The sequence below is a fragment of the Rhipicephalus sanguineus genome, chromosome 5, assembly GCF_013339695.2.
Source record: "Rhipicephalus sanguineus isolate Rsan-2018 chromosome 5, BIME_Rsan_1.4, whole genome shotgun sequence".
Classification (NCBI taxonomy): Eukaryota; Metazoa; Arthropoda; class Arachnida; order Ixodida; family Ixodidae; genus Rhipicephalus; species Rhipicephalus sanguineus.
Window position 1 is genome coordinate 88,808,518 of NC_051180.1, and position 13,320 is coordinate 88,821,837.

General features: G+C 46.0%; 1 protein-coding gene across 1 annotated transcript in view; it reads left to right on the forward strand.

Annotated features, from left to right (window-relative positions):
- The first annotated feature begins 4,385 nt into the window (after window positions 1-4,385).
- Window positions 4,386-13,320, forward strand: part of LOC119393970 (monocarboxylate transporter 10) — a 132,029-nt gene continuing 123,094 nt past the window's right edge. The window contains exon 1 of the mRNA XM_037661177.2: window positions 4,386-4,868. Within this exon, the coding sequence (XP_037517105.1) occupies window positions 4,850-4,868 (19 nt within the window). The 5' untranslated portion in view covers window positions 4,386-4,849. The remainder of the gene's footprint in view (window positions 4,869-13,320) is intronic.

Genomic DNA, 13,320 nt, shown 5'->3' on the forward strand with positions numbered 1-13,320 from the left:
TTTATGTTACTTCTAGAGTTAATACAAGAGCTTGATTGTTTGAGGACAAGTATTGAGATTACATTGACGCTCGAAAAGCAGCAGCCCATTGGTATCGATTGCGCTTCGGCCGGTTATTTCATTCAAATTGTACCGCGGTCGTTTGCTTTGATCGGCGTTACGCAGCTCCGTTTTAAATCAGTTTTGATATAGCAATGCGAGTTTGTGCGCCAAATTTTACATGCCGCTGCCACAAAGCGAACGTGTCTAAAGCCTGTGAATCACGTCAGCTGCGGCGCTTCACCGGCTGCCAGCGTGAAAATTCAAGGAGCTCGGCGACTACCTACGAAAACGGAATAACCATGCACCATGTGGGTGTGCGCACCGGTGAGTGAAAATGCACTGCTTTGCATTTTAACATAGCTTTTTTTTGCATGCGCTACGGTTTTTGTCATTTCAAAAGGTTTTACGACTCGTCCAGCTGATCGGATGCACCGCTTGTAGATTACAATGACATTTTCTAAGATTATTTACTTCGCTCTCATTTTCGCAAAAAATATCTTTACTGCTAAACTTTGTAACACAGATCGCAGCATAAGTTTTACCTATTTCTGCACAAATTAGTCTTCTGAGATAAATGCTCATAAGCCCAATGCATGGTAGAGCCAAGTGAACTTATAGTATGTATATGCATTTATACATTTTCGTAAGTTTACAATCATACAAATTACATTTACACATACCATGTAGTTTATAGAGTTGGGAAATTAACTAACTTAGTATCCTCTAATTGAGGCTTAGTCAGACACGGTCCACTGAAGGTCACCACTAAAACAAATTCACAAACAAAGCAATGTTACGTGCACACTATTTTTCTCATGCAGTGCTCTCATATACATTCTTCTCAGACATGAATCGCAATCCACTCACGCTTCTACCATAGTAATCATTATTTTTTCCTCTTCCAACCCAACTACAGCCTCCAAGAAACTGCTCATATCAGCACACGCTCGGATGCTTTATCTCTGAACCTACCTCAAGTCAGCAGAGGATTTTCCACTACTGAAAGTAAATTCGTCGTCCCAAATCTTCACAAGGTATGGTTGTGGACACTTTCCTTATTGAACCAATTTCTTTCCTTTCATCATTTCTTTCTTGCTTTTTCTCATGACTCAATTTTTTTTCTTCTCAGAAAACTGGACAAAAGAGAGATCATTGGTTTCCAAGCTACCCACACCAAGTCGTAAGAAGCTCAAGAGTCGCCTATCCACCACAAAAGTTTACCAGGCGGACAAATGCAAGCCTTATACTGAAAAGCAGTGATAGTGTACGGTATTTTGAAGCAGTACAAAATTGGGTCCACAAATTATTGCTTCTTGCTTCATGAATTACTCAGTTTAGAGGAAATGTGCTGGCTTCAAATTTCTTGGATAGTGCATGTGATGGGGTGCACATACTGTACTTTAATCTACGTGTGAAACTTTGCATAGAGTATCACATGTAACTTGGTAGCAGGTGGCCTCAGTAGTAGTGCATATTTAGCAGCACTTGTTTTTCCCAGTGAATATAGTTAGCTGCAATTGTGGAGGCTGTTGCAAAGCAATGGCAGGGAAAGCTACAGTAGTGCTGAAACAAAGAGTTATGTGTACCGATTGCTTGTAGGGAGGGACATTGTGAAGGTTCTAAAATATAAAACTGTTTGCAAACACTCGTGCCTTCATTAAACAAGGCATTTCGTGTAGTGGTCACCTGGAGAATAGTTTCCGGGTCGCTACTCTGGAATAAATAACGTTTGATGATGGGAGCAGGAGAATAGAAGCATGTGCATAAGGTCATTTTGGGCAGTGTCTATGAAACAGGCTGTTGAATTTGTAAAGCATTTGAAAATTTAGTCTTTAGTTTTATTCAATGAACTTCGCCAATACATTAATGGGATGATATGCAAACAGACACATCCAGAAAAGAGGGTACAGCACCGTTGCATTTGTGCAAGCAATTTGTTTTGTATGTGAAGTGGAACCACAGACAAGTAGCAAATAATATTTGTTCTAGATAACAGACCTGACACATGACACGGAGTTTTTAAAGTATGTTTATTTTTAACAGAAAAATAAATGAGTGCACTCAATAGATACAATCAGAGTTCAATAGAGTTGGCCAGTGTTTGTGCATGTTAAAGATTTGAATGTGTAATAACTGCTATTTCTTTGATATTGGCGTGAGCTACATATCCAAAAAAGGCTAGTTTTGTGTTCATGCTTGTGATGCGCTGCAGGTAGACACGGACCAGAAAAAACGAGAACAACACAGGGTGATGCGCAACACCTTGTGCTGTTCTCGTTTTTTCTGGTCCGTGTCTACCTGCAGCGCATCACAAGCATGAAGACGTGCCATCTAGCCCCTATTGCCGCCTTATTAGTTTTGTGTGACACCCGTGTTAAGAGTGAGGCAGACAATTAGGAGGTAGTGAAGAATGAAAATATAAATTCAGCTTCTGCAATCGTCCATCATTTAAGCAGTGTCTTTCACGACTATGCACCATTGGCACCAGAAAAAATGGACTAATTTATTTATTTTTCAGTGCGAAACATAGCAATTAAAGAAAAAAGCTAATTATATACATTTGACAGAAATGATTACTCACTGCATAGTTTCCCAACATTGCTACTATTACTTCCAGCACCTCCTAGCTGTCTAGTATACTACTGTTCCAAATGTCTCTATTGTGCGCGCACACATCATGTGCAGTCTATTGTCGGTGCTGTCCACTGGTACATCATTCTTTTTTATTTATAAATGAGTGCTTTCAGGAACACGCGCAGGCATCCGCTATCACATACGTCAGTTGATAAACAGTGGGCGAGCAAGGGTAGCTCACTTCTCGAAACTTGTCTTCCGTGACAACCTTTACAGGAATGTTCACTTTCTGAAATGTTGGATTCAGGCTAAGGCTTTCCTTATTCGCCAACAGTTACTCAACTGAAGTGTTTGTCCCTGCAACCTCTTTTGAAACATGAACCAAGTTTCCTTTTCAACGTGATACCGTAAATGGTGTTTTCCCAGAACACACGAGCTTAGCTGAACTGAAAGTTGAGCTAAATGGTCGGAATTCATCGTACAAAGATTGGCGCGCAGGCACGAACACAAGGATATTGAGCACAATAACGAGAACACGTTATGTACAGGAATAGCTAGCACAACAGTGTGGTTTCACTTTTTTTTTTTTTTCAGCGCCGAGTGGCTCTCGCCAATGTGTTGTCAAAATAGTACGTCGGGCTGAAGCTAATCTTACTGACACTGCATCTTTTGCGAGCTTTGATGCTGTTTGTTTATTACCGCACAAATCGTCAAACGCGCATGTGTAAGTGAGAAAGAAGACGGGCAGCACTGTACGCAAGTACTGTGCAAGGGTCACCCATCGTAAATAGTATCGTCTGACGCTTCGTTCTGCGTACTATAAGAGGTATGCTGAACGAGCCAAGAGACATAGAGTTGCTCAGTTTCAGCTGGCAATTTTATTAAGCAGATGGATATTTCTGTTTCTTGTATGTATTGTTCAACTCTGTAACTGACAGTGCTGCTTGTTTACATGTATACTGCTGCATTCACGATTGCCAATAAACAATGTAAGCTTACTTGCTTGGCGTGTTTTCTGCCAGTTGAGGCCGTTCGGTCACCTGGCGACGTAACGAAAATATTTGTAGTAACGATAGGCTGCCGCGGCGCGCGAATACAACCCCCGGACAGCAGTGAATAAACGCCCAGAACCAGCGGGCGCGCACCGCGACCGCCCGCACCCGCCAGCAATGCGGCAGCCATATTACCCCGGCGCAATGATGATGATAGTTTCCGCAGCGCCATCTCTTGGTCGGATACTTTAGTTCACAACGCCACCGCTACCCTTATTTCCGTTGCACTGTCAAAGGTACAGTTTCCCTTCTGTAAATGGTAGTATAAGTGTTCTGTGAGGAATCGGTGGCGAGGTGCGTTCCGCGGTCCGCCACCGGCACGGGCGGCGGAGGACTTCCAGCAAACCGGCGCCGGAAGTTTCCCCCCCCTGCACCACCCATACTTCGAGCGCGTCTTCTCTCTCTCTCTTTTCCCCATCCTCTTCTTCCTCGCTGACAGCGGCGGCGTGGCCGCAACCATGGCGATGGCGCACGCTTTTATTGTTATTACTATTGGCACCGCATTACCTCCTCTCCACGACTACTGCGCATGGAGTCCCCCAGCAGCTGGCTAGCCCAGCCTGACCCTCCAGCGCCGCAGAAGCGCTTTGATTCCCATCCGCCGCCGCCGCCGCTGCAGAGTCGGGGAGGGCGAGAATCCCGTGGCGGAGTGGGCGCGGACCTCGCTCCCAGCAGTAGTGTCGCTCCGCCGGCGTCGGACGTTGCGTAGCGCCTCCGCGTTGCTTGTGCCGGCGCGCGAGCGCGTCGCGTCTCTTGTGCTGTGGCCACCTCCTCCACTCAGCTGACGCGCCTCGCCGGAGTGATTTGCGTGGCGCGCGCGCGCGCCCGTGTGTGTTCGCTTCCTACCGCGCTGCTGCCGCCGTTCGCTCGCTGCGCGTGAGCCGCAAGCCGTTGCTCGAAAGACCGTCCCACTGCCCGATGAGTGTGCGCCCAGCCGCGGGTTGGGCAGAGCCACGGCGGAGCCGTCGTTGCCACCCTCTTCGCCGCCACCACCGCCGCTTGGGCCGGGGTGCCGGGCCGGGCGGCCGGCGCGCTGGCTGGCTCCGCGGTTGGTGTTGAGGAAAAACATTGGCAGGCCTACTGGTAGCGGGCCTGTGCGCCGCCGTCGCGCCGTTTCGGAGGGCGACCGAGGGGATTTCCAGGACCCGAGGCAAGGAGGAGAAGACCGAGACTTCATCAAAATGCCTCCGCTTAACATCAGTGAGTGGTGACACCTTTTTTCTAGTTGAATCTAGCGTATCCGCTTCCCCTACGAGGTCGTGAACCCTCCTTGTTTTAACAAACACCACAAGCTAACGTATCATGTTCTTTTGATACGCACTGCGTTTTCGAGCCCTCTAATTGCTCGGTGCTTACGAAAAAACGCGCCGTCCCAGTCGTCGCTGGGGCGGCGCGAATGAAAGCGTTGCAGCCGAGATCGTTCTAGAAAAAAAAAAAAAAAAAACCCTGACCATACTAATGCCGGGAACAAGTTCATCTCGACGTCTGTGGACGGTGTCTTATGACACGGGTCTTTTGTTAGATGAAGCGCACACAGTGGCTTGTAGTGTGTGCACGCCTTGACCGGCGAGAATACAACCGACAACCGCGGTGACGCTCGGACCTGAGCTGAGCGGCGCGCGCAGCCGTCGCCACCTGCGCGCCTTGTTTCACTGCAGCGCACCGGAGAAATCGCTCCTGTCGTTAGGGGTGGTGCCGCGGCGCGGGCGCGCTTTTGACGTGCTCAGGTTTTGGTCACCTGAGCAACAGCCGGAGGACGCGATCACTGTGTATCCATTTTCAGCAGCGCGTTCCTTTGTCTGTGAACTCCCGTAACGGAGCAGTATAGCCACATTGTAACAAAGTCCACAAGAATAACACAAAGCATTGCGCAATCAAGGTGTCGCTTTCGTAATAACCGAGCGGCTTCGTGCGTTCTGACGCTGCGCTCTATCAGCGCTCGTGCACACGACAGCTAATGATTATGTCTTTCCTGTCATGTGAAGTGAGGCAAGTGGCGTTGGAAACGAAAAAGGAAGGGATGCTACGTTTTGTGAGTGTAGGTAGCCCGCCGCTGTCGATGAGGAAAACAAGCGCGAACCGGCGTTCACAAAGGGCTCTTGTTTCTAAGCGCCATCGACTGTTGTCGATGTATCAACTGGCTTATGCAGGGCTACGGAATTTTCGAGGACACTTATCTTGTTCTTGTTTTTGGGTGGTCACAAATAACCGCCGGTGACATGCAGAGACGTCCCAGCCGGACGGCATCTGTGCCGTCCCGCTGTGCCTGGTTTTATTCCGTCCGTTTAGCTGAACCATTTATACAGCTCAGTGTTTTCTACTTATCATTGTGGTTTTACTTAATCGAAACTACCTTGTTACGTTATCGTTTGGAGCAGGAATTTTCCCCAGTTTTTGTTCTTGGTGTTGTATTCACTCCGAGAGGTGAAAAGAGTGAAAGCACACGAGACAGCACTGAATTGAGATTTTCGGAAACCTGAATTGATTCATTTGTCCTGTAACATGCATGTTGGATTAATGGCGGCTGACGATAACGATACGTCTTAGCCTCATTCCAAGCACGTTGCCATCCGTCTCCGTCCGAATGTTTCCGGCTGTCAGTGACCCTTTGTAGTGAACGATGCGACAGTATGGTTAGAGATAGCTTTTCACCAGGGGCGTAGCCAGAAATTTTTTCGGGGGGGGAGGGGGGGGGGGTTCAACCATACTTTATGTATGTTCGTGCGTGCGTTTGTATGTGTGCGTGTATATATACGCAAGCAAAACTGAAAAATTTCGGGGGGGGGGGTTGAACCCCCCTGCTTTTCACTGCATTTTCTTCTATACCGAGACCGCTGTTGAGACCCAAACGATGAAGTTAGTTCCATTTTCATGTTTTCTATCAATGTAAGTTTGTTCACTCCGTGTTGCCGGATAAAATAGCAGCGCACAGGTATTCACCAAACAGGCACAAAGGAAATACGTTCTAAGGTAGGCGTTTTGTGCTATCAGTGGTCGTTCGACCGCGCACGCTCCGCTAGTCTTCAGATCTCTCACCGGCGCTCTTTAAACGATTGAAAAAAATCCCGCGGATATTGCGCTGTAAAACTCGGTTCAGGCTAAACCTTCGTTGGCGATTGCAAATGATGCAGTTCTTTCTAGTTAAAGTTTGCAAATTAGGCAATGCAATAACACGTTCCGTTTATCCGGAAAACACCCATCGCGCTCATAAGCCGCCTATTATCCAGCTAATAGATAACCAGCCTATTTATTATCTCCTTTCACGTAGCCAGTGGTATGTGTGTGGCAGTGCTGGGCAGTATCGAAGATACATGTATCTTAGATACTATCTTAGATACTCTATGGGTATCTGTATCGCGATACTTCTCGAAAGACAAGTATCTGTATCTGTATTACCGGTACATTTGATAATGTATCGTGTATCTTAAGGTACAAGATACTTCTATCGCAACACAACCGTGCGAAACCAGAATCGCTGGCCAAACTCCGCTTCTCAAGCTGGTACTGTAGTGCCACTAAGCCATCTGAATGAGTCTTAGGGCAATGACGCAATTTTGTTTTTCCGCCAGAGTCATCCAGTGAGGGCAGAAGATGAGGAAGACAAGCGCGCGGACGTTCACGCCCAGCCCACGTACCTTTTGTTTGATCGATTTCTTTTCTTTTTAGTTGCGCCAATTCCGCGACACTTGCTCTTAGCCACTGTCCTGCGCCGCGTCTATCGCGCAAATTCTGATGTTGCTACAGTGTCGTTATTGAAAATTCTCTTGCGTCTTGCTCCGTAACGAAGTGTGATGCGTGCAAGAATGGGGTTCCTCTGCGTCGCGTGTATTTTACATATCAGCGATTTGAAGGATCTCGTGGATGTAAGTTTGACTTGCATGCCATGAATTAACTTATATGCAAATAAGAATCTAACAACGATAGCACCACTGGCACTGATGCTAGATCTAAAAGAGCAAGCGTTTACCTAACAGAAAATATCTTCGCGTACCGTATTTTTCACTTCTTGCTACATTTATCCAAAGAATTTATGAAATCATAATTTGATTATTAGCACATGTGCTTTCTTAGCTGCCATTTTGCATCCCTTACATAACCTAAGTCTGTGCAGTGTTTTTCCGGTCTGGTCACTGCAGTATGTCTTTTGTAACGCACTCCCAAAATAAGATCTCTGCTTTATTCTTCTGTCTACTTTACTTCCACTACTGTTTCCACTGTTACACGTTGCCAAGGCTATGTTGAAAACAATTATATGATTATGTGGGCGTACCTTGAGTAAACAGTACAAAACATTCTGCTTACCGCTTTGAAAAATAACGAAATTGAGTTTGCATTATAATATTGGAAATCATTAGGAGCCATCTTAAAGATGTTGGGAAGGGGATTCGAAAAACTTTGTTTTACTGAATGCTCTGATTTGCTCATGAGCGTCCCTACGAGCCCTTTCAAGCAATTTTCCATACGTACTGAATTTTCTATTGTCTCAACAGGTAAGTTTTCATGCTCATAGCTATTCAGGGCGCCGTCTGTAGTGTATTTCTGTACTCATTCAATGTGAATGTTTGATACACAACCACCTCTCTATTTTACTTATATTTGTTTTCCTGTTTTAGGCTTTCTTAAATATTTTTCGCATTACTAATTGCCACGTAATGGAAGCTATAAGTGGCAATAGCGCGAATAGCGGCGGTGTCCTGCGACGCTTTGTGGAACTATGCAATACGTCTGAGACGTTTCTGTGTTGCACATGTTCTCTCGTTGAAGAAAAATTACTAAAAAGATTGCACGTTAGTGAGTATATCAACAAAGAATGCTTTACGCCGGCAGAAGAGTAGAATATGAAAATTCGTTGCTGTTTTACGTCATCTACGTATACACCAGGGGTCTCAAACTGAGCTTATAGCCAGCCGGCCGCAGTCGCGAAATTTAGTTGCAAGGGCCGGGACAGTGAAGATGGTGGAAGAGAGTTTGAACAAAATGACTTTTGAAAGGAAGCCTTCCCCATATATATATATATATATATATATATATATATATATATATATATATATATATATATATATATATATATATATATGTATATATATATATATATATATATATATATATATATATGTTATATATAGGTCATTTCTGAAGGAGATTTGGAGTCAGGATTCCAGAAACATCGATACCAATGTACAGAATGACTGATATCTGGACGCTGATTCTGAAATATAGTTTTTTTCCACGGTTATGTTTCAGCACATGGTGACCACATGTTCCTCACGAAAGGAATGCTTGAGACCAGTCATGTCTGTGCAGCTCACGAACATACTTATTTAGAAAATAAAAACAAATGAAACGAAGAGGGTCATGTGTGCGGGCCGGGCCGCTAGCGAAAGGTCTCAAACCCCTAATATACAACATGCGTCAACCCCCCCCCCCCCCAAAAGAGAACAAAAGAAAGAAAAATGTCGCTACCAGCGTTCTTGCTGCTGTACACCTGTCCGGATATACGGTATTGTGCAAGCTGTCTTTTACCGACAAGGGTCCACACCGGTATTTGCGCCGTCGTGCGAAGGCTTCTTATTGAAGTTATTTTGATTATATGGCAACCTGCTAGATGGTCGCCAAGCTGTGCAAAGCAAGTACCACTATCAGCGAAGTGTACAATGAGTTGTCCTGGGAAGAAGCTAAAACAAACCCCAATAAGTTGTCTTGGAAGGAAAGTAATTTACTTTGAGCAAGAAGGGCAAAACTTTTGAGATACTAACAGACATTTCATTCAAGTGAAACAAAATAGGTCACAGTTAAGAAATTTTCAAGCAGACATTTTCGTGCATAGGCGTTTGCTGCTACATTATATGGATCTATAATAACAAATTTGAGAATGTATCGAAGTATCTTAAGATACAATCGCCAAGTATCGTATCGGATACAATTGTTGCGGCAGTATCTTGTATCTGTACCTCCGATACTTCTTGCCTGAGTATTTTGTATCGTATCGCGATACTATTGCAAAGTATCTTTGCCCAGCCCTGGTGTGTGGGCAGTGATGGGGAAGGGGGGAACGGGATGGGGGTAGGAGGAGGAGTGTATGACTTCCAGCCGAAATTTTTCAGTTTTGCATGTCTATCACACCGAAAGATGTCATCAGATCACAACAGCCGATTTTGGTGGCGTTGTTGTCCGGTGTCCGTAACCGCTATCACGCACGATGAGAGAAAAAAAGTCCAGGATCGAGCGGGATTTTAACCCGGGGTCTCTGCGTGGCAGTCGAGTATTCTGCCAGAGTGCCACGCCAGTACTTGAAACTTTTTTCCAAAACGGGCCATCCACAGGCGTCATGTCGGGCAGGGAATCGCGTCAACAGATGTAATATAGCATGGTAGAAGAGTAATGTAACACCAGGCGTCACACAATGCGAACTGCGCTACGAGTGGGTGATTGAAAGATACACACCCATTACAAAGGGCTCACCACAATTCTTAATCGTCACCAGCCGAAGCATCAACAAAGTGCACATAATGCCTTAGTCGACGTGTAGCGGGTACCTCGCTTCTCCGCCTGCAGGATGATGAGTAATGACATGGTGGGTGTTTCCCTATTTCTCAAAATTATGATTTACGGCGTAGTGGGTACCTTGCAAGTGCACTTGCCGTAGTCGCCTCAAGAAGGTTTACGGGGGTCTCTAGAACTCCTCCAGCTTTCGCTGTGACTGTGCTACGTGTTCCCCGCAAGCGTGGGATTTTAACGCGATAGCATCAAAGAGCTTGTTTCGGCGTCGTTGGCTGTGAGCGAAAAATCACCATCTTGTCCGTGACCGAAAAATCGAGAAATATGCAGATAAAATAAATCAGAAAAATCTTCGGGTTCGAGTGAGAATCGAACCCAGGCCGTCTGCGTCGCAAGCTGGTGTTCTGCCACACAGTACCAGCATTATTGCTTGGAACTGCTTAGAAAGAAAAAAAAAAAACACTTTACGAATGTGATGTTGTGAGAGGTGTCTCCTTATTGCATGCTATATTGTGTGGCAGAAGCGTAGAATCGCGCCACGCGTCAAAACATGTGAATTGCGCAACGAGTGGGTGTTTTAAAGGCCCACCCATTACAAAGCACTCAGACATATTTAATCATCATCAGCAGCAATAACATCAACGAAGTGAGCAGCTGCGTTGGTTCGCGTGTTGCCTTACGGACGCGTAGTGGGCCCTTCGCTGGGTCGCAAAAGGAAGAATTATGGCGTAGTGGGCATTTAGCAGCTGTACTTGCTGTAGGCATTCTAGGATAGTTTGAAACGGCCAATGTTACGCGCGCAGTCGTTCGTTTCCTTATGACACGGTTGAGGCATGCACCGAGAACCGAAGACAGGCTAGCAATTGAGAAGGCGATGCGCCCGGGGCCCGATTACGCTCTTGCGTTCTATTCTTGAAGGTGAAGCTCAAGCGTCCTCCAAGTTTTTATACACACGCACACATACAAACACACGCACGAACATACATAAAGGTTGAAATCAATAGTCCGGCAGAAAGCCATCTGGTCGGGATGAAACATGATGAAAGAAAAAAAAAAGAACACCGACCAAATAAAAAGTGAAAAATATATGCCTCATTGTGAGCAAGATTATGGAAGCCCAAACGACTTTTTTTTTAACTTTGATTTGTTCGGTGTCCTGTCTTCCGTTGTGTCATACATAACAGCAGGCATCACCACCCGTAGCATGTTAACGTTACGAAGAGCGACAATGCGATAAGGACAAAACAGCTGTAATGGGTAAGAATAGCATAACACTCATCGCAGCCCGTAACACGTCGATAAGCAGCGATATTGGCGATAACAGCATAGAGGCTGTTATGGATAGCGACAGCTTATCTCTGCCCGGTAACCGAGTCATTTCACAAATAGCGATGAAAAGTATTTGAAAGATGACTGCATAACAACTGCAATGGGCAGTGATCTAACAGTACGTGAGTTTCCGCGCCTAAAAATTATACTGTAAGGATGACATCAGTACACGTTCTGGTGCGTAACAGCCGCACGTGCCAATTAAATGAGGGAACGGGTGAATCTAGAAATAATATTGCATAAATAGCAAAAATGGAAGCAGGTTTCTACCATGCCTAATCGAAACAAACAAACAAACAAACAAACAAACAAACAAACAAACAAACAAACAAACAAATATTCATCTTGCCGAAGGCTTAGGCTCGTAACGGATGGAAAGAAGGATAGTCCGAATAAACTTTTTATGAAGATGTTTTGTTGCGAATATGTTACAATTACCCCGAACTCTATAGCTAAGTCGTGCAATTCATTCGACGAAAACCGCAAGCCAGACCTTATGCTTGCAGTGCAGTCTAACATATTCCAGCAATGCCGCCAAGCCGCCAGAAAAGAATGGGCAGAGAAAGCGTAACCAGCAGCGCACGAGCAACACATCGCCGCGTATCGTTCGCCTCGGATCTAACGCAGAGTGTAAAAGGAGAAATCAAACAACGTCGTAACGAGATATCCACTCTCACTTCTATTTCGCCTCGGGGCACGCTTGCCGTTCGTGCGCGATTCTCGGAAAAGGCCGCCGCGCCGCGGCGAATTCGCATTGCGAACCGCCCTGGGCCACGTAATTGTTGACCGTTCGGGCAGGGACGCCAGGCCCGGGCGAGCGCATGTAATTAATCCTTCCGATCCCCTTACGATTGCCAAACGAGTCTGATGCAGAGTGGGCACCGGAAAGATTGTGCTATGCGAACGGGACGCGCCAAACCGTACACAGGCAGCAACAGCTACGCTCCTTTCCGCTGGAGGCGCTGCAAGCCCAGCAACAAACGGAGCGAGCGCAGCGCCCTCTTCGATCCACTTATCTCTGTCGAAGGCGCGCAGTTCTCATGGTAAACAGAGAAGGCGAGGATAGGCTTCGACGATTCCTGCTGGAAATCTTGTTCTCAGATCTCGCGCTGTCATGCATAGTTAGGAGTCTGTATGTATGTCTGCCTTACCACAAACCTATAGCTTACTGGCCTCTGTTTCTCTCTCTAGTCGTTCATATAACCCGTCTGCGCTGAAATAAATGGACTCGCCGTCAGACACGCGCCTGACAAATGCATTCATTATCGTAATATTATAGCCGCGTACGCAGAGCTGGCTACCCGAGCGTTGTTAATTGCACTCGCATGATCGAGTATCTGCTGCGAGCGTATACAGCCTCGTCGCGCAGTCACTACCACGTGGTAGCGGGAAAACTGTGCAGGAAATCCTCATGTTTTGAGGGATCGGGCTTATGAGCACCGCGAGAACTGTATGCGGAGCTTTAAGTGGTTCATGACCTATGCGATTTATTGAACGGAGGTCGAACTTTGCCGTGACATTCTATACTTACTTCCCGCCAGAGTCATCGATGAGAAGTCACCACTACCTGAACTTGATACCTTATTATGCACGCACTAACAGGTTTAAATTCAGCTCCTCTCCCCCCCCCCCCCCCCCCAACCACCGTGCAATTGAAGGCTGGAATTCACTACTAGGTCATTCCATGCCAAACGTCCCAACCATATTCTAGTAATTCACTGTTCTCAATGCAATAAATCAGCACGATTTTGTTCGAATACATTTGAGATGGTCGCCAAAAGGCCTGGGACGTTTGGCGTAGAATGACCCGACTATGGTTCTGATC